Source organism: Staurois parvus, unplaced genomic scaffold (genome assembly GCF_062004578.1).
Source record: "Staurois parvus isolate SC_StPar_1 unplaced genomic scaffold, SC_StPar_1.0 ptg000096l, whole genome shotgun sequence".
Classification (NCBI taxonomy): domain Eukaryota; kingdom Metazoa; phylum Chordata; class Amphibia; order Anura; family Ranidae; genus Staurois; species Staurois parvus.
Window position 1 is genome coordinate 6706459 of NW_028317892.1, and position 22525 is coordinate 6728983.

Sequence of the window (22525 nt, forward strand, 5' to 3'; positions counted from 1 at the left end):
ACCCCAAAAATGGGCTGGACAAAAGTATTGGCACCCTTAACTTAATATTTGGTTGCACACCCTTTGGAAAACATAACTGAAATCAGTCGCTTCCTATAACCATCAATAAGCTTCTGACACCTCTCACCCGGAATTTTGGACCACTCTTCCTTTGCAAACAGCTCCAGGTCTCTCTTATTGGAAGGACACCTTTTCCCAACAGCAATTTTAAGATCTCTCCACAGGTGTTCAATGGGATTTAGATCTGGGCTCATTGCTGGCCACTTCAGAACTCTCCAGCGCTTCTTTGCCATCCATTTCTGAGTGCTTTTTGACGTATGTTTGGGGTCATTGTCCTGCTGGAAGACCCAGGATCTTGGACGCAAACCCAGCTTTCTGACACTGGGCCCTACAGTGCGACCCAAAATCCTTTGGTAATCCTCAGATTTCATGATGCCTTGCACACAGTCAAGGCACCCAGTGCCAGAGGCAGCAAAACAACCCCAAAACATCATTGAACCTCCACCATATTTTACCGTAGGTACTGTGTTTTGTTCTTTGTAGGCCTCATTCCGTTTTCGGTAAACAGTAGAATGATGTGCTTTACCGAAAAGCTCTATCTTGGTCTCATCTGTCCACAAGACGTTTTCCCAGAAGGCTTTTGGCTTACTCAAGTACATTTTGGCAAACTGTAGTCTTGCTTTTTTATGTCTCTGTGTCAGCAGTGGGGTCCTCCTGGGTCTCCTGCCATAGCGTTTCATTTCATTTAAATGTCGACGGATAGTTCGCGCTGACACTGATGCTCCCTGAGCCTGCAGGACAGCTTGAATGTCTTTGGAACATGTTTGGGGCTGCTTATCCACCATCCGGACTATTCTGCGTTGCAATCTTTCATCAATTTTCCTCATCCGTCCACGACCAGGGAGATTAGCTACAGTGCCATGGGTTGCAAACTTCTTGATAATGTTGCGCACTGTGGACAAAGGCAAATCTAGTTCTCTGGAGATGGACTTGTAACCTTGAGATTGTTGATATTTTGCCACAATTTTGGTTCTCAGGTCCTCAGACAGTTCTCGTCTCCTCTTTCTGTTGTCCATGCTTAGTGTGGCACAGACAGACACACAATGCAAAGGTTAAGTGAACGTCTCTCCTTTTTATCTGCTTTCAGGTGTGATTTCTATATTGCCCACACCTGTTACTTGCCCCAGGTGAGTTTACAGGAGCATCACATGCTTGTAACATTCTTATTTATCCGCAGTTGTGAAAGGGTGCCAATACTTTTGTCCAGCCCATTTTTGGAGGTTTGTGTGACATTATGTCGAATTTGCTTTCTTTCCTCCCTTTTTTTGTTTTGTCCCAATACACACAAAGGGAATAAACATGTGTATAGCAAAACATGTGTTAATGCAATACGTTTCGTGAGAAATACATGATTTCCTGGAGAAATATCAAGGGTGCCAACAATTTCGGCCATGACTGTATGTGAAACATGCCTAAGAAAAACTTTACGCTATCTATATCACTGGATCTACCAATTAGCCTATGCATTTTTAAAACCTGTATCCAGTTTGTTTTCCAGGTATGTGACTGGTCTGTTTTAAGTGTAGATACCTATAGCAAGTTATCTGAATTCATTTTGCTACAGGAAGACCAGTACAAGATGAGTTCTGGTTGCTTGCTATAGGTAGCCGCAATTGTATTGCTGTATGAGTGTATATTGCTTACCTACAAACAGCAGTGACATATTGGAGGAAAGCGGTAATCTAGGACTTTTAAACAATTGCAAAGTCTGAACTGCTTGGATAGGATCTTTTCTCTATCTGCTGGACCTGGCTAAAGGAGTGTAGAAGGCATTGTGAATGTACATTTGATAAGTTATGCATATCCACGTAGGAGCTTTTGTACTGTTGGGTATCGTTTAGTTTGCCAGAATTTATTTTGGGGGCATGCATGTATATGCTTGTGGGTTTTTATTGCCCATGTGACAGGATGTACTTGTTGATATTGCAGAGTTCGGTAAAAACTTTGTGATATTTTTAATTAAAGAGGTTGTAAAGACTAATTTTTTAAAATTAAAATCCGGTGTAAATTTGCCTGCACTGTGCAATGGTGTTGCACAAAGTGGCCCCGAACCTCCTCTTCTGGGGTCCCTTGCCAACGCTCTAGGCTTCTCCATGTGTCACCATAGGAATCTGCTTCCTATGGTGGCACATGTGTGAGCGTGCTCCTGAGCCCTGCTTTGTGCATCCATAAACACACACACAATGTGGCTCGACCCTGACATGTCCAGTAAACAGGACAAGGTCAGAAAAATCGGATGAACAGGATGGATGCAGAAGCAAAGTCCAAAGGTAAACCAGGTCATACACAGGTAAGCAGGTTAAGCGGATCAGGTCTCAGGAACAAGCTGAAGACCCTTCAGCAACTGCTCATAGTTACAGACCAGTTTAAATAGGCCACTGGGCGCCAAGTGCACACGCTAATTGGTATGCTCGCACGTGCACTTGGGTACAAATGCGAGCGTGACAAACTTGAATAGTACGTCTAACATTGCCCCTTTGCTCAGAAATATGAGCATGTGTGCAATGAGCACGAGCATAGGCCCTCACAGATTTTCTGGTGCTGCAAATCCAGTTTACCTTACAGGTGGACTTTTTTCTCTTTCCTGGAGTTGGTCTGTAATTTGGCACCACATGCTTGCTGTTTATGCTCCCATTTTTTAATAGGTTATGTATTATTGGGACTTTTCAGCCGTATTTCACATACACAATATATCCTATTAAAAAGAATCATTTCAATAAACCTGTGCTGCATGGTGCCGGACAAATTTACAGCATTGTATGATACAGCTTGGAAGGCAGAACAGTCAGGACCCACAGAAGGAGAAGATACAGTCTTCCGTCTGTCCTCTGATATCTTCATTTTGGCCTGGGGCGAGCTCCGGTTCCTTCTGGGTGGGAAGTAATGATTGGGGCTACAGTATAATGTTTTTTTTTACCACCCACCCGTACTGCCACTCTTACTGTGACGGACCCAATCCATCCAGCCTGACTGACCGGACCAAACCTAGGAGAGGGCGTCCTTCACCTTTCTGTAAAGAGGCGTGGTTGCTGCCGTAGAGAGGAGGCAGGCAGTGTACATGGGCACACCCTCAGCTACGTTTCTGGGCAGGTTGTAGCGGCAACAGAGGTTGCGGCATATGTGGGTGTGACAGCTGGAGTATCTTGTGGTCAGTCTTCTGATAAATGTAGAAGATGTACATCCAGGGGCAGACTGACAACTCATGGGGCTCCCAGGCAATAGGGGATCATGGGGCCCCTGTGTCCTTGCCCAAACTCGAAAAAGATACCAGGGGCATCTCATGGGGCCCCCTACTGACCCCGGGCCCTCGGGCAGTGCCCGAGTTTCCAAATGGTCAGTCCGCCCCTGTGTACATCCTTCTGCTTTATTGTCCATCTCATTCACTATTAACTGAACAGACTTCTTTGCTCCCTCCTTGCCTTTTTGGGCACAACTTTCAATGTTTTTAGTTCCTCTTTGATTACAGTGCATAATCTTCTGCAGACAGCCTTATTTGCTACTGTCTGGGGGAAAATGTTATTGGGTGCTGTGTAAAACCATCAGGCCTTTTCCCTGATTTTATACAACAGTAGATAGGATACAAGTGTGCGTGTATATATGAAGAATCTATTTTTGTGGTCAGATCCTTATTAAAAGTCCATCTGCCATTTTATGTATATGGACCCTTTGAAGCATAAAAGTTTTTTTTTTCTTTTATTTTGTCTCTTGAAAGATTATAATACAACACCATTATTTTAGATTATGTTTTGATCTTGGCTGAGTATAAAGACTCCTTGTAGAATGTAGATCTGTCAGAATTGAGACATGTATTCTGAATGTACGGCAGAAAATAGAAAACTAGAATATCCTTAAGCTCCATCGAGGAGATGACAAACGGCATTAATAGCATTGCAGCCTATGCAGCTTCTCATCTTTCTTATTAATATTGCCCTGGAAAGCCTCATTAGGATTTATATGTGTGTGTGTCTTCATTCTTGTTGTGACATACTCCCTCTGTGTGGATTTGCTGCCACTGAGGCCACCTTTCAGCATTCTAGATTATTCTGAACACTGCTTTGTCACATTGGGAACAGTTTCTATTGATTTCTAGTCACAATCTGAACATTGTTTTCTTTTATTTCTGAGAGATCAAAGATTGTATACAGAATTTGAGGCAAAACACCATGAAAAAGAATGGTCTTATTGCAAACCTCGGTTGCTCCTGGTTCTGTTTTGTCATTCCATATATATTTTTATTTTCAGTGTTTTTTAATGAAGCAGTCAGTTTAAAGAACTAGTGCACTTATACTTTTGTACTCTTATCTCCTGAAACTTTCAGTTTAGATTATGCTTTACCTTTCAGGCTGTGGATGAAATTTCCATTGTCCAGTGTGTTAAAGTGATACTTTTTTTTGTTAAACTTTTCTTGTTAAAATAAAAAGGTGTTATACTTACCTGTTCTGAATATTTTTCATAAATGTTTCATTTTTGGTAGCATATTGCAACAACGCCACTTAAAGCCTAAGTTTTTAGGAAAAACAAACAAAACCTAAGTACAACAGATGTTGCTATCAGTGTGACATGTCCTTTGTACTGTATGCTGCTTTAGTAGAAATCTTTTACTCCCATTCCACAACCACCACAGAGGTTAATAGAGCTGAGGGACCTTTGACAGACACTTACTAAGCCCGCCCCTTCTGTCCACCTCCTCCAGTCATGAAGCTGTACTATCAGTGCTTTGAATGAAACCTGAATGGAGGAGATGGACCTTTCAATCATTTGCCCGTCCTTCATTCATAGAGGTTTTTTCATTCATAGAAGCTATAGTACAGCCTCTATTAATGGAGGAGGGAGGCTGAAATGGGCATAGTTGGGCACTTGGGCAATCTGGACCACTGTGACTAGGCAATGAGACATATACCTGGAATTTAGCTTTAAAGTGGTTCTAAAGTCTAAACATATTTTTCTTTAATGTATTCCCTGCATTAAGCTAAAAAATGTTCTAGTGTATTATATTGCCTCCTTATGCCCCCCTTATAGTTACCTGAGTCCTCACTCAATCCAGCGATGTGCCCACCTAAAGCAGCCCTTCCCACTGTCAGACTTTGCTGAGGAAGTAGAAGCCATTGGCTCCTGCTGCTGTCAGTCAAATGTTGTGATGAGGGGGCGGGGCTGAGCCACGCTGTCTGTTTCTATGGATGCAGGCAGTGTGGCTCGGGACCGAGTCTGCAGGTGTGCCACCATAGGAAGCAGCTGGAGGTACACGGAGAAAAGGAGGTGCCAGTAGCACTGTTGGGGTACCCCAGAAGAGGAAAACCGGAGCCACTTTGTGCAATCCTATTGCATTGAGCAGATACGTGTTTTTTTTCAGTTGAAATATTGTGATTTTATTGGTTTGCCAACCCCCCCCCATAATAAAAATTATTGGGTATAAAATAACAATGTTTTTAGATATACTTGCAACTCAGTAGAAATAATATAATATTTTATAGAATTATAAATGGCTAATGTGCTTTCTTTCTTGCATTTCTTCGTTTTTCAGTTTGCAATTTTATGTCCCATGAAAAATGCTTAAAACACGTGAAGACCCTGTGTAGCTGTATGACTCCAAGTCTAGTACGGGTAAGTAATCGGCAGCATTCTTGGTTTTGTTTGGTTGTGGGTTTTTTTTTTCTTTTTTTTTTCTTTCATTTTTATATACGCATCTTAGGTTACGCTAACCATTTTTCCATTTTGAACAAAAGCACACTCTAACTTTTGTAATTAGGAATACAAAAACACATCAACAAAGTACGGAAATAGTAAACTCTTAACCAACCTTTGGATTTTCTTAAGGGTCCATGCACACTGGCTTAAAAAACTCAGCTTCTACAGGAGTGTTTTGCCTGTAGAAGAAGCTCAATGTTATCCTATGTGTTTACATTAGGATGTTTCAGAGGCATATTTTAAGCTCTGCATTTAGAGGCAAAAAAAATCCCTTCTAGTTTGTGTTTTTGATTGAAGTTTCCTGGCAAAAGAAACTGTAAACACGCCTAAACGTGTACAAAAACTCTATATGGGTGTTTTTTTTTTGTTTTTTTTTATGTTAAGGGAACTGGTGTGTTTTTTTTTTTTTTTTTTTTTTTTTAAGCCCAGTGTGCCTGAAGCCTAATTGAGAGCATTCTGTGCCCCAAAAATGAACAGTTTTTTGTCTTCATAATAATGCAAGATGTATCATGGGAAGCATTTTTATTTTCTGGTTCATACAAAATTCTCTTAAATATCCCTCATTGGAGAGAATTCATTAAAACTGGAGCAGACAGAATCTAGAGCAGCTGTGCATAGCAACCAATTAGCTTCTGTCTTCAGCCTTTTCAGTTAAGCTGTGAAAATTGAAGACAGAATCGGACTGGTTGCCATGCATAACTATTCTGAATTCTGGCTGCTTTTACAAAGACTTTGCTCAATTGTCAGGTGATTTAAGGTAGAGAATGTTAAGAAAAGCTTTGGAATGGAGTATTTAGTACCATTTTTGGAGAATGTCATGTTGCAAGGTCTGTTATTTTTCATTGCTGTTTTATCCATGGCAACCAATCAGAAGATTTTCTTTTTCTTTCTAATGTAAAAACGTTGTGTTCTGTGCTATTCCAGAGAATCTTAGAGTAGCGGGGGCTGATATGGGAGCAGATGTCTGAATGGCTCTCCCTAATTGACTATCCCACAACAGCCTATGTCACAGCCAATATGACCAGTGCCTTTGCCAGATGCAATACATGCTGGGGAGATCAGTAAACCTGTTACAATCCTTGCATAATTCAGGCAAACCTTTGTGCCGTTTTCAGTACCAGTACCAACACGTTTGCCAGATTTAGGCTGTTCTTATAACTACGAATCTGTCTCTATGACTGCGACAGTTTCCAAATGAGTTACTGCCAGTTAACTACTTGCCTACTGGGCACTTATACCCCCTTCTTTACCAGGCCAATTTTCAGCTTTCAGCGCTGTCGCACTTTGACAATTGCGCTGTCATGCAAGACTGTACCCATATGAAATTTTTTTTCATTTTTTTCTCGCAAATAGATCTTTCTTTTGGTGGTATTTAATCGCCGCTGGGCGCTTTACTTTTTGTGCTATAAACAAAAAAATTGCAAACAAAATTGAAAAAAAAAATTTTTTTTCTTTGTTTCTATTATAAAATTTTTCAAACAGGTAATTTTTCTCCTTCACTGATGTGCATTGATGAGGCAGCACTGATGGGCACTGATAGGCAGCACTGATGGGCAGCACTGAAGGGTACTGATAGGCAGCACTAATGAGGTGTCACGGATAGGCGGCACTGATAGGCGGCACTCATGGGTACTGATAGACAGCACTGATAGGTGGCACTGACTGGCATCACTGCTGGGCACTGACTAGTGGCACTGCTAGGCATTGACTGGCGCAACTGCTGGGCACTGATGCACAAGTGCTGGGCACTGACTGGTGGCAATGACTGGCAGCACTGCATTGCTGGGCACAAGTGGGTGGCACTTCTGGGCACAGGTGAGTGCACTGCTGGGCACAGGTGGGCAGAACTGGTGGGTGGCACTGCTGGGCACCGATCATCAGTACCCTGATGATCGGTGCCGATCCCTGCTCTGGCAACTGCCGGTTCTTGGCAGTACTTTCCTTGCGCTCCAACAGCGTGAGGAAAGTGCAGCCGAGAACCGGCAATTGCATTTCCCGGTGATCAGCGTGTCATTGGACACGGCTGATCACGTGGTAAAAGGACGCTGTGATTGGCCCTTTTACCACATCATGTAATCAGCTGTGTCCGTAGGGGGCGCGCAGGAGAGCGCGTTCTGGGAGGACGTCATATGACGCCCTCCCAGAACTGGCCGGCCGCAGTGTAGCCGTCATTCGGCTATCTGCGGTTGGCAAGTAGTTATTAGGACAATGATGGTAATTGGGACCAACTCTGAACTGATGTACTTAGAGAAGCTAGTGCTCAGAGTGCGGTGTGTGTGCTGTAAAGCTGTCATGAATATGACACTTTCTCGCACAGGGTTTGTGGTTGCTAGGACATTAGCTGACTTACCACCTTTGACTCATCTCTTGCCCTATTCAGCTGCCGACTGGGAAATGCTGAAAATTTAATGTAAACAAAGGGATGGGGATAATGGCTTATATCATTAACCAGCATGGCAATATGGCAATGCCCATATTTGGGTGCTGATGAGTCACACAGTGGGCGAACCTGATGGGGAACTAGTCTTGCAGCACAAGTAGTTTGGCCACTACAAAACTCCTTGGCCGTGCACCTGTGACGATGACTGGGGAGGGAGCTCAGTTATAGAGTATGGACACTTTGCCCTCAGTGCTACCACCTCCTAAGACAGATTAATGTACTAGTTCCCAACAGGTACACGAGTCTGTCAAAAACACAGAAAATTTTGTTGCGGAGGTGCAAAGGAATTCTAGAAGAGTATCTATGACACTCTTTAGGAATTCTACCCATGATTTTTAGTATTTTTCAATACTGTTCACAAGGATATTTAAAATAACTTATTTACAGTGGATATAAAAACTCTACATAGCCCTGTTAAAAGGTTGGGGGGGGGGGGGGGGGGGGGTTATATATAAAAAACTAAAATAATATGGTTGCAGAAGTGTGCACACCTTCTTATGACTGGGGATGTAGCGGTGTTCAGAATTAAGCAATCGCATTCAAATTCATGTTAAATAGGAGTCAGTACACACCTGCCATCATTTAAAGTGCCTCTGATTAACCCCAAATAAAGTTCAGCTGTTCTAGTAGGTCTTTCCTGACATTTTCTTAGTCGCATCCTACAGCAAAAGTGTGGTACATGTGACAACAATCTCCCATATTCTTCATGTCTGGGCTATGGGGTAGAGTGGCAAGATGGAAGCCTTTTCTTATGAAGAAAAACATCCAAGCCCAGCTAAATTTAGCAAAAACACATCTTAAGTCTCCCAAAAGCATGAGGGAAAATGTGTTATGGTCTGATGAAACCAAGGTTGAACTTTTTGACCATAACTCCAAAAGATATGTTTGGCACAAAAACACTGCACATCAGCAAAAGAACACCATACCCACAGTGAAGCATGGCGGTGGCATCAATTTGCATTGGGGCTGTTTTTCGTCAGCTGGAACTGGGGCCTTAGTCAAGGTAGAGAGAATTATGAACAGTTTCAAATACCAGTAAAAAAATGGTACAAAACCTTCAGGCTCCTGCTAGAAAGCTGAACATGAAAAGGAACTTCATCTTTCAGCATGACAATGACCTAAAGCATACATCCAAATCAACAAAGGAATGGCTTCACCAGAAGAATATTGATCTCAAGAGGGCTGTGCACAGGAGATGCCCTCACAATCTGACATTATTGGAGCATTTTTATGAGGAAGAGTTGGCAAATATTGCCAAGTCAAGATGGACCATGCTGATATTCATACCCAAAAAGACTGAGTGCTGTAATAAAATCAAAAGGTGCTTAAACAAAGTATTTAGTTTAAGGGTGTGCACACTTATGCAACCTTATTTTTTTTATTTTTACTTCCCTCCCCATAAAAGATTTCAGTTTGTTGTTCAACTGAGTTGTATAGTTTATAGGTTACATTAAGGGCAGAAAAAGTTCTGAAATTATTTATCTTTGTCACATCTTTTTGTACATCACATAAACCTGACATTTTAACAGGGGTGTGTAGACTTTTAATAGCCACTGTAAGTAAATATCTTTTGTACAGTAAATGTGTCATGGTTTTTGCCTTAAGTAGTTAATTTTTACTATTTTTTTCATTTTTAATACTAAATTGTACAGCAGAAACTGGTTTTACTTAATCCAGAATATATACAATCAATGATCATCACAAGCTGACCATAATAAAACCATGCATAAGCACAGGTTAACTTCAGTAAAGGCTGCAAGTAGATCCAACAGTTGTACATTTTTTGCAAATGCTAGTTTTACTTGTAAAGCTGAGCTTAAAGTGTGTGTAAACGGTTTCAATTAACTTTTCTTATTTGCTGCTGCCTTTGATCTGTTAAATATACCTTTGAACATGTTTCAATATCTGTTTGATGTTTGTGCCAAAAAAACTGTTGATCATATTGAGTTGTCCTGTGTCCTCTACACATTTCCGGTGTTCTCTCACAGAGGTTGCTTATTTCTCTTAATTCTTATCTTGTACTACAGATACACTAGAAATCTAATAGTGGTTTAGTAAAAGACACTGGGCAAGGGTGACAACAATCAGTCCACAAAAATGCTGTGTGTTGTCAGTCAACAATATGACTTAAGCTAGCCATCGATGGATCGACTCTTGGCCAGTTCAGCAGGGACCGGTCATTGTATTCTGCCAGTTAGGTCAGCTTCTTGGGCCCTCCGGCCAGCAGAATACAGTAGCTTGCAGGAGGTATTCCCCCATCAACATTGACTGTGTTGATGATGGAATCAGATGGTAGGAAAGAAAATCCTTTAATCTATGGCAGGGTTGCTTAATATTTTGAAGAGCGAGGGCCACTTAAGTCGGGGGTCAAAATGAAATGGTTCAGAATTTCAAGTTTTTTATTTTAAATAGCATAATGAACATTTTGCTGCTGCAGTCGTTTAATGCTGGTGAGAGGGAGAGGATGAGAAGCTGGCTTTCAGCATTCAAAGGAGGAAAATGAAGAGGATTGGTTTCTGTATATGCTGCCCTTACTGCCCCTCCTGTCCAAGTGTAAACCAGAATGTGACAGAGGCCGCATGGGGTGGAGTTGCCAATTGCGACCCCTGAAGCTACACCAATGGTTGGGGGTATGTGGTAAAAACACGTCTCAACTATGGTGTTTTACTGCTTTCCAATCTGCAAATGTAAGCCAGCCCTTACTATCTTGAGCCCCTCTCCTGATGTAGCTCTGCAGGCTGCTAGAAAGGTCCCAGGTGAGGTGCACTTAGTATCGCTCCACCTGGGACTGGAGTTGGCGCTACCAAGGAAGTATCGGCTTATGCAGCTCCTGCTCCCTCTGTGGCCACCTTCTTCTTCTGCTGCCAGCACCGGCTGCATGCACTCTGTTGCTCTGGGATGGGGGAGTCAGCAAGCTCAGATAACAATCAATGGGTTGCTGACCCTGGGCATACGCTGCCCTGGCTTGAGGTCGCGGGCCACATTAGAGGGCTCCCTGGGACACCGGTTGAGCACCCCTCATCTATGGTTTACCTTAGGTGCTGAGTGTATTTCTGGCAGATCAACCGATATTTTTCTGAACTTGCTGAGACATTAAAGGGTTTAAAAACAAGAACATGTGTATGTACTGAAGATAAATCCAGCTGCCAGAATCTTCTGGAGTCTTAGCGTTAAAAGCACACATTTAAGCATGTAAATCACTCTTGTTTAGGCGCAGTTAATGCATTTGGTGTGAATGGGGTTTGCAAATTATTCACTTTCCCTGGTTGTAAACTACCACCAAATGAATTAAAATGAATATATTATGAATAATAGATGCAGATACCATAACTTTGTGCCATTTTGTTGCTGCTCTTGTGAGAGGTGTGTTAACTGGCTGTCTGCTGTTTTTCCTGTTTACTGAATATGTGATGGATCGTACACGCAGTTTAATCATTGAGGCTATCCTCCCCGTAGTGCTGAGAAGACAAAATTGGAAGAAAAAAGACCCAGGCTTCACTATTGTACAAAATAATATTGTACAATTAGAATTGCCAGCGATGGCATGCCCCTTTTGTCAAATCAACGTCAACTGGGGGAGCACCTGATTGGGGATTTGGTTACACAGATTATGTGGTAAATACACTGCTTCCATATGACTGATGGGTTTGGGGGGAAAAAGGGTGAGTTTGGTAAGAAGGAGATATTTATTTTATTTCTTTATTATATTTTTATTAATTGCATCTTACAAAACCTAACAACATTTTAATACATAATCATCTACAACCTCCTTATCCTCCCTTTTTTTTTTTTTTTTTTTTTTTAGAAGTCCTTCTTATTCCCATAGTAGTCCACCTTCACACCTTTTTGTTTCTCCTCTAACTTTATTATATCCTCTTATCACTATGTTTCTCCCTCTTCTCATTCCTATTTTCTCTTTATTCTTCTACTCCAGTGGTGGGCAACCTTTTTTTTCAACTGAGCCAAATCTCGCCAAAACCATGATTGAAATTTATTTTGAGAGCCACATTTTTAAAACTGAAAATACATCTCCCATATAGTAATTCATCCCCCATAGTAATTCATCCCCCATATAGTAATTCATCCCCCATAGTGTAATTCATCCCCCATAGTGTAATTCATCCCCCATAGTAATTCATCCCCCATAGTAATTCATCCCCCATATAGTAATTCATCCCCCATATAGTAATTCATCCTCCATATAGTAATTCATCCCCCATAGTAATTCATCCCCCATATAGTAATTCATCCCCCATAGCAATTCATCCCCCGTATAGTATTTCATCCCTCGTATAGTATTTCATCCCCCGTATAGTATTTCATCCCCCGTATAGTATTTCATCCCCCATATAGTATTTCATCCCCCATATAGTATTTCATCCCTCATATAGTATTTCATCCCCCATATAGTAATTCATCCCTCATATAGTATTTCATCCCTCATATAGTATTTCATCCCCCCATATAGTATTTCATCCCTCATATAGTATTTCATCCCCCCATATAGTATTTCATCCCTCATATAGTATTTCATCCCTCATATAGTAATTCATCCCTCATATAGTATTTCATCCCCCCATATAGTAATTCATCCCTCATATAGTATTTCATCCCCCCATATAGTATTTCATCCCCCCATATAGTATTTCATCCCTCATATAGTAATTCATCCCTCATATAGTATTTCATCCCCCCATATAGTATTTCATCCCCCCATATAGTATTTCATCCCCCCATATAGTATTTCATCCCTCATATAGTAATTCATCCCTCATATAGTATTTCATCCCTCATATAGTATTTCATCCCCCATATAGTATTTCATCCCCCCATATAGTATTTCATCCCCTCATATAGTATTTCATCCCTCATATAGTATTTCATCCCCCCATATAGTATTTCATCCCTCATACAGTAATTCATCCCTCATATAGTAATTCATCCCCCATATAGTATTTCATCCCTCATATAGTATTTCATCCCCCCATATAGTATTTCATCCCTCATATAGTAATTCATCCCCCCATATAGTATTTCATCCCCCCATATAGTATTTCATCCCCCCATATAGTATTTCATCCCTCATATAGTAATTCATCCCTGATATAGTAATTCATCCCCCATATAGTATTTCATCCCCCCATATAGTATTTCATCCCTCATAAAGTAATTCATCCCTCATATAGTATTTCATCCCCCACAGTACTATTCCCCCCCCCCCCTTCTAGTAAGCCAAGTCCCCCGTGTCAATTCACTTACCTTTTGCGTTCCTCTCGCTGTCTTCCCGCGCCGTTCGGGTCTTCAGGGCGGACTGTGAGAGGAGCCTAGCTCCCCTCCCCTCACGTTCGGCACGCTGCCCCGCCTACACACATCCTGACAGCCACATCCGCAAGCCGGATTAAAAGGTCCGCGCGGACTTTTGGGGCTGCCAACCGAGAGGAGGCAGGGGAGCGGCCGACCGAGAGGAGGGAGGGGAGCAGGCGCCCGGCACACAGAAGAGCCGCATTAGACTGGGTAAAGAGCCGCATGTGGCTCGCGAGCCGCGGCTTGCCGACCACTGTTCTACTCCATCAACTCAGCGAACCTCTGTGTGGTTTTAAATGCGCACCATCTTTCCCAGATTTTTATGAATTTACCCATTTTATCTTCTCCACTGTAATATAGTTCTTCCTTTCTATATATAAATTCTACTCTCTTTATCCAATCTTTTAATTTAGGGGTCTCTTGGGCCTTCCAAAATTTAGGGATCAGCCCTTTTACCGCATTAATTAAATGAGGTGTCATCGTATTCTTATATGGTTTTACTGTTAGATCAGTTTTATGGCATAAGCAAACCCATGGATCTTTAGCTATACCCTCTCCTAGAAAATCTCTACTATTTATTGAACTACTTCCTGCCAAAATTCTTTCTCTGCTGCTTACCCAGCTGTGTTTTCAACTCCTTTTTTCCCATTTGCCTATATACAGTGGAACAACCGGTTCAGCAATTATTGAAAGTGTCTTATAAATGCGCTAAGTGCAATGTTTTTGTGTTCCTTTTAAATTTCAGTAATTGCTCTAAAGGATACAAATTTTCAACCCCTCTTAATGGCTGTGGAAGTGATACAGCAAATGTCTTAATTGATAATACCGCCATTCATCTATCACCTGAGACATATCCCTTTTTTATTTCAACTCCTGTAAAGTGTTTAACTCCCCTTTTTTCATATCCTTTAACTGCGTATTCCTAATTTTAATCTGAATTTCTGCAATAGTGCTCTTCCCAGGTGGGAAAACATTCATTCCCACCAGTGGTATTAATGGTGAATTATATTCCCATCCATTTTGTTTGTGAATGAAGTCCCATACCCTAAATACATTCTTTGGTAGAGTGCTAGTGTTTTCAGAAAACATACGATACTGTTGTGGAACCCAGATAATTTTATCTAATTGTGCATCACTCCGTGTTTGTTCAATCCCTACCCTACTTTTCCCCTGTGAATTATACACCCATTCCATTTTTCGTGATATAATTACTGCACAGTAGTATTTTTTAATCTCTGGCATATTTAGGCCCCCATTTATTTTTATCCTTACACAAGACATCATATATCACCCTTGGTTTTTTATTTGTCTATATATATCTCATCATCCCTTTTTAGTACTCTAAAATATGCAGGCGGCAAGTATATTGGAAGCATTTGAAATTTATACAAGATTTTAGGTAGTATCACCCTCTTAACCATGTTAATTCGTCCTATCCAGGAAAGTGATCCTTTTGAGATTTTCCTGAACTCATCTTTTCATTTAATAATGGTATATAGTTCACTTGGTATACAGTATCTCACAGAAGTGAGTACACCCCTAACAATTTTGTAAATATTTTATTAAATCTTTTCATGTGACAACACTGAAGAAATGACACTTTGCTACAATGTAAAGTAGTGAGTGTACAGCTTGTATAACAGTGTAAATTTAATGTCCCCTCAAAATAACTCAACACACAGCCATTAATGTCTAAACCGCTGGCAACAAAAGTGAGTACACCCCTAAATGAAAATGTCCAAAATTAGGCCCAAAGTGTCAATATTTTGTGTGGCCACCATTATTTTCCAGCACTGCCATAAACCTCTTGGGCATTGAGTTCACCAGAGCTTCACAGGTTACTACTGGAGTCCTCTTCCACTCCTCCATGAAAATATCAGTGTGATCTGTTGGTGGCACATCTTGCTGTTGATTGGCCCATTTCAATAGTTGGATTATGTGGACTTAATATATAGTCTTTGGACTGCTGCTGTTGAAGTCCATGTCAATGTCCACAGACCACTGTAGGAGGACTAGGAGCATCACGTACTTCAGTACCTTAGAGGAACAAGAACAATTTTCAATATCAACGTATGGGAAGATAGTTGAGGGAGATAGATAGGAACATGTGGATTGACATTCATCATCATCATTGGAGTCCCCTATCTTTGATGTCACAAACCACAGTAATAACCCCCCAGCACTGGTTTCAGAGATTGCAATAATTACTCCCAGCACAGGTACATTTAAAGAATGCTATAGTAACTCCCATCTTTGGTGTCAAAGACTGCAGTCATAAACCCCACCTTGGTGCTTGGTTGCAGTGCTAGTTAATATTTTATATACCTGCTGAGTGGCCAGTTTCAAAGACTCAGATTCGGCCGGTATTTCAGTATTTGTAAGGATTCTAGGGTTGGAGGGTCCAGCTTCAAAATTATTGCACTGGTAAGTATATCATATATGTTAAAAAAATAAATAAATAATAAAAAAAAGAAATCAACATTTACAGTCACTTTTAAGAGCTCTGTCCAGGGAAGATCAGCATCTGAACCCAGAAGAGCTGTAGGCTGATAGACTGGAGGGTGATATAAGGCATTAGAAATAAATTTAAAGTGAAAACCTAGCTAGCAGGTGGGAGGCCTCATTTTTGTCATTCACTACATGTGCTGCTAGTAATTTGGGCTTTTGATTGGTCAGCACCATCACATGGATGATGCTGTCCAATCAGATGCCGTCTAGCCCGAACTGTCATGGCTGCAAGGAGAGCAGAGAAAGTGGCATAGATTTCCAATCCCTGCCACTTTCTCTCCTCTCCTACCGAGAATATGCAGAAACTGCCTCCATAGTATACATCCCCACAAGCCCACTCTCCGCTCAGCCTGGGATCCATGCAGGGAGCTTTCCCGCATCGCTCCTGTGTGAACTCAGGCTATGACAAGCCTGGGTTCACACTGGAGCATTGGGGAAACCGCATGCGATTTGGACATGAATCGTACTCCTGTTTAAATTGTATGCTAATCTTTGTGGTGCAATTTTTATTGATGCAGATCGCACTGCATAGTATCAGTTTCTGGTATGAGTACTCGTGAAAATACTTGGTATTGATGCATCCCTACCTTCATTGAATCATTTCTGAAGAAGTGGACTGTGCCGCCTGTCGTAGACCCTCCTATTTCCAGGTTCAATAAAGCTACCATGATGCCAGTGGAGGAGTCTCTGTCCTTTAAGGATTCGGCAGAGAGGAAGGTGGAGTCTGCTGCCCACACAGCATTCACTATTGCTGGCTTGGCTCTTCGACCAGTTTTTACCACTACCCTAGTGTTCCAGGCCCTCACTAAATGGGCCAAACCCCTTCGCCATGGCCTGGAGGGGAAGAGAGTTCCCCCAGCTTACATGGAATTGGCAGTCCAGCTGGTCCAGGGCCTTAAGATTGTGTTATGCATCCCTGGATGCGGCCCCTTTGCTTTCCAACCTTCCTGTTTCAGTGGTGGTGCTTCGGCATGTGCTGTGGCTTAAATGTTGGTTTGCAGACCAGACATCAAAGAAGGCTCTCACGGATTTTCCCTTCCAGGGTGATCACCCCTTCGGGACCACCCTGGGCAACATCATCAAAAATTGTACTGGGGGAGGGGGGAAGAGTACTTTTCTTCCGTAGTCCTAATGGGAGAAAGAAACATGTTACAAGCGTGATCCTTCCTTTTCTGCACACAAGAGGTTTTTTCGTCCCCCTGGATCTGCTGATAAGGTTTCCATGCTGTTCAAGGCCCACTCTGAGGGTACCAAGCGACACTGAACTTCCAAACCAGTCAAGCCAGCAGACAAGTCCTCCTCAGCATGAAGGTTCGCCCCCCCCCATGTCCAGGAAGGGATGTTGTATGGGCTGCTTTGCCACCCTGTGGACCTCCCTGATTTTTGACAAGTGGATCCAATAGCTTATCCTCTCTGGGTACAAAATAGAATTTGAATCTTGTCCTTCAGAGGTTTTTTTCGCTCTAACCTGCGCTTTTTTCCAGCTTGCCTGCAGGCCTCATACAGGGCGGTTCAGAGCTTGCTGAATCAAGGGGTGATTGTTCCAGTCTCCGCTTTCACAACAGTTTTGGGGGTTCTGCTCCAACTTGTTTACAGTTTTGAAGAAATGATGGTTTTGCCTGATTCTGGATCTCAAGGCCCTGAACTGCTTTGTGTACGAGCAGAAGTCCTGGGACTGATGGTCTCTGCCATTGAGGTGGTTGTGTATGCTCAGTTACATACAAGGACCTTTCAGAGGGAAATCCTGTCCAAGTGGGACAAGTCCCCCGAATCCTTGGACACCTAGTTTTTTCTGGGTCAAAAGACCAAGATGTCCCTGCTCTGGTGGCCCTTCTGTCCTTCAGGAGGGGAAATTGTTTCTTCCCTTGCATTGGATGGTGGTCACTATGGATGCCAGCCTGTTTGGCTGGGGAGGAGTGCTGGGGGCAAGCTTGACCCAGGGTTGATGGATGCCGGTGGAGTCTGGATTTACCAATCGGTGTCCTGGAGCTTCAGATGATCAAGCTCTGCCTGGAACAGTGGACAAAACATCTTTGGGGGGCATCTGGTCCAGGTCCAATTGGACAATGCCATGTCAGTGGCCTATGTCAACCACCAGGGGGGACACGGAGTGTGGCAGCGTCACTGCAAATCTCCTGAATTCTCAGGTGTTGAGAGCGTCATGTACTGGCTCTCTGTTGTGCACATGCCTGGCGTGGAACTCCAGACGTGGATCTCCTGGCGTCTCAGTTCAACACGAAGGTGCTGAGATTCATGGCCAGGACAAAGGATCTGCTGGTGGACACAACAGATGCTCTGGTGGCATCATGGGGCCAATATCATCTCCTCTATGCATTTCCTCCTCTCAAGCTACCCCAGCTGCTGCGAAGGATAGAGGCTGAAGGCTTTCTGATCATCTTGTTGGCGCCAGATTGGCCTCGCCAATCCGCCTTGGTATACCGACGTGGTGTGGCTGGTCGCGGACATTCCTTGGCATCTTCCACTCAGTGCAGATCTTCTGTCTCAAGGGCTGATCTTTCACCCTGCTTTATGACTGCTGGCTTTAGCGGCTTGGCTATGGAAAGCCAGGTTCTAAGAGATGGGTCTGTTGGAGTCTGTGATTCCTACCATGCTAAAGGCATGGAAGTCTACTTAAAAGATATACCAATGCACATGGAAGGCATTTATTTAGTGAATCCTGAGGAAGTCACGTGTGGAGCGTGACGCAATGCGTAGATGCGCGGTGATGTAATTCCGGCGGACGCCATCTTGGTACACCTAATTTCATGCAAAATACACCCATAGCCTGTATACTTCTGCAAAAAAGTGAGTGTAAACTTGGCGTTTTTTCATCAATATACAATGGAATAAATAGAGTTACACTATGGAGGATCTTTTTTCTTCTTTCATGGCCACAATGAGATACATGGCTGCAGGGTGGATAAAAATCAATGATTTTTAAAAAAAAAATCAAAAAAAATCGGATTTTTTTGAATAAAATGCTTTTTGAGGAAAATATATTACCATCCAAAGGTTATTCCATCATGAAATAAAGATTAGTTTTTTAATTATGTAGAATAAGGCTGTATATGTTTAATTTTTTTGGTAAATAAATTCCTTTAATCCATTCACAATGTCATGCTCTTCCAGAGGTCTTTGTAAGATTATTGGGCAGTTTCTCTCCCTACAAGATATTATCACAGATGATTGGTTTACTTTTGCAGTTCTCAACACTGAATTTGACTCAGCGGAGATCACATACCTCTTCTTCACAGCAAAAATGTTATAACATGAACAGAGTTAAGAAAAAGACCTTAATCCTAACTTCTACAAACCTATGAATACAGAATCAACCCCTTCAGTGCTAAGTTTCAAGAAGTTCAGTGAATAGAATAGAAACAATATTTTTCCGATTGTTTGGAGTGGAATAGATCTGCACAAGAAGAAAGTGAAACTAAGTGTGAGGAGGAAGGGGCTGACAGTCTAAGTTTCTTAAAATATATATATTTTGTTTAGCCAAATTAGTTAACAAACATGGATGTTTAAGCAAATAACATATGCTGGAATGTTATTGTTTCAGTTGAATAAATCTATTTAAATTGTTATTATTAAGGTAATGATTATTTCTCTCCTTCCTAAGTACAACAGAAAAGTTGTGCAAATATGAATGATTAACCTATTAAACTGGGGATAAAAAAACTAATATGAAAAGTTATTCTAAAAATCTTCATCTACTTGCATATTAAAGTTATACCAGCAAGAATTAGTCTATGTAGAAAACTATGATTTAAATCAAGCCTTACTAGTGATTTAAATCTTGATTTAAATCAGTTTGATTTAATTCAAATCCACCCTGCACGGCTGTATTGCGTTACCTACTGGTGGAAGTGGAATCTTTTCTGCTGTGTGTGAACCACCATTGATGAAAGGGTCCCTGGAGATTGTATAGTGAGGAGATATTAGCCGTGAAGGATCCAGGTGTGATCCGAAAGACGCATTGGCCCATTGTGTCATGTTAAGGAGGTGAGGGGGCATTTTAGCCATTGAAGGATATATATCTGATTGTCTTCACATGCACCGTACCACCTTCATGTCCTGAAATATTGAATCACTTTATTTGCAAATTTTTGCACTTTATTGGACGTTTCTTTATTTTATAATTGATTTGTTCACCATTTTGTATTTTTATTAATTTTTTTATCACATGATTTATTGCTGTGAATTGTACAGTTTTATGTGCTTATTGGTTTTTGGGGGTCAAGCACTTTGTCACTTTGTTACATGATTATCCCGCATTTGGGATTCACTGTGTATGACACTTGGTGTATGTTTACAATCCCGTTTTTCTGGGATTGGGGTGTTTTTATTCTATTTTTTATTCACCATACATTGGGTCCAATTTAGGACCGAATTAACAGATTCACAATATTCACCAATTTATGTGGCACATATCATTATGTTTTAGATCCCTGTAGGATCTTATCACCATTTTTATTATGAGTATATATGTTATGTTTATGGTATTTATTTTAGTTTTTTTCATATATTTAGTGGTGTGAGGCTGCAGGTGTTCATCCGCGTTCCTTTTCAATGGCTAGAATTTTGTCTTTTCTGCAAAAAGAAGCTGGCGTTAAGTACTCACGAGACCCATTCCGATTTGGCCATTTTCTTTCAACGTCCTCTAGCCTCGCACTCTTTTGATCCATACTTTCGTTCAAGGGGTTAGGCATGTGGCACCTCCTGTGCGCTCCCTGTTGCCATCATGGGGTCTGAATCTGGTTCTCTCTGTTCTCCAAAAGCCTAACTTTTGAAAATATTAGGAAGATTCCCTTGCTAACCCTGTCCCAGAAGGTAGCCTTTTTAATGGCTATCACTTCTGCTCTCAGAGTGTTGGGGGTGGTGGCTTTGTCCTGTAGATCTCCTTATTTGGTGGTGCACAAAGATAAGGTGGTTCTCCATCCGTGGCCTTGGTTTCTCCCACCCCTCACTGTTTGGCACTGCTTTAAGACGTCCCTATGGCTAAGAATGGAAGATGCTGTGTCCATCAATGAACGAAAGCGAAAACGGGATTTCTTTTGTTACTCGCTGTAAAATCCCTTTCTGTGAGTTCATTGACCGACACAGTACGCACTCCTCTCTGGATTTTTTTTTTTTTTTAATCTTGTGACACAGCTTATTACCAACCGGATTGCCTTTGCAGAGAGGGGGTTTATATCAGCCAGGACTGCCCATATGTGGTGCAGTTTTTTTTTCTGCCTACTGCCCTACTCCTGTAGGTGGTGCTATAAACCCTATGGTTGAGAATGGAAGACGCTGTGTTGGTCAGTGAACTCAGAGAAATATATTTTACGGTAACAAAAAATATATGTTTTTAAAAACTTTACATATTCAATTTCACATACTTTTTTTTTTTTTCTTTTTTTGAGGCTGAACACCAAGGGCACTTTCAGGTACTTTTTAGGAAGGCTAAGTTGTCCTCTCCTATGCTGAATCAGTGGTGTATTTGGTGAGCTGTCAGAATTGGGTAATAGTGTTTACCTACTTGATTTCCTGGGCCCTTTTCCCTCTAAATCCATTTTTAGAGTTTTTTTACAATTGATATTGTAACGAATGTGACAAACTGTTGAATAAAATGTCACATTAGTGCAACGTTTATGTAATGTAGCAAAGTGGTAAGGGTCAAAGGGAGCGCATGCATTTTACTTAAGGAGAGCTTTATTTCAACACAACATTGCAATGCATGCAGGGGGAAAAAATCAGTTTGTGTAATATACTCATGTAACATTCACTATTTCCCACCAATCTGGCACAAATATATGGCCTCACAGAAAATGGGCTTTAACACCTAGCACCCGCATAAATGCGTCTATTGGTAAACACTTTACTGTGGTGAGAGCGCGCTCCCAGCAAACAGTTACAGGAAAGCTTTCTGATTATGTCACCTCTGCAACTGCCAATCACCGTGATTACATGATTGGAATGCCCTCCTCTACCTCCCATCATTTAGGTCCACTTAAAGGGCTGGGAGGCGGTGGTGGTTAGTGGTTAAGATAAGATTAGGTTTTTTTTGTTTCTTTTCTAATTTCTTTGGTTACACTTTTTTTCTGTTTATGGTCCGTCTGGATATACCCCTTCCTTCCCATCTTCCCCATGCAGTTGTACATCAGTAGATCACTTCTAATAATGATCTGTTGCTGGCCAAAAAAGCTGTTGAGTCTGGGTTCTGTGTTCAGAGAGATGCTGGTCCCTTTCCCATTCCAGACAAACTGTTAGTGTCTATGCAAAGGGCCCCCTAACCCAAATACTGCTGCCTTTTGCCAGAACTAAAGCACCCAATGTCACCTGGTGTCAGACCCTTGTTTGTAATTGAAGAGTTCTCATTTGGATGCATATTTTTTTTTTTTTAAGAGCTCTTGCAATAGTGCAGGCACTGTGGCTGTCATCTTAATCCTGGGTTAACCACCTATTGAGTCACCAACCTGGAACATATACTTATCGGGTGTTCAACACTTAACATACAGTACATATACTTGTTTCAGGTCGATGACT

At 41.7% G+C, this 22525-nt stretch overlaps 1 protein-coding gene across 1 annotated transcript in view; it reads left to right on the forward strand.

The window, feature by feature from the left end:
- Positions 1-22525, forward strand: part of DGKQ (diacylglycerol kinase theta) — a 278163-nt gene that overhangs the window by 60057 nt on the left and 195581 nt on the right. Inside the window, exon 2 of the mRNA XM_089670873.1 lies at positions 5582-5661. Within this exon, the coding sequence (XP_089526999.1) occupies positions 5582-5661 (80 nt within the window). The remainder of the gene's footprint in view (positions 1-5581; positions 5662-22525) is intronic.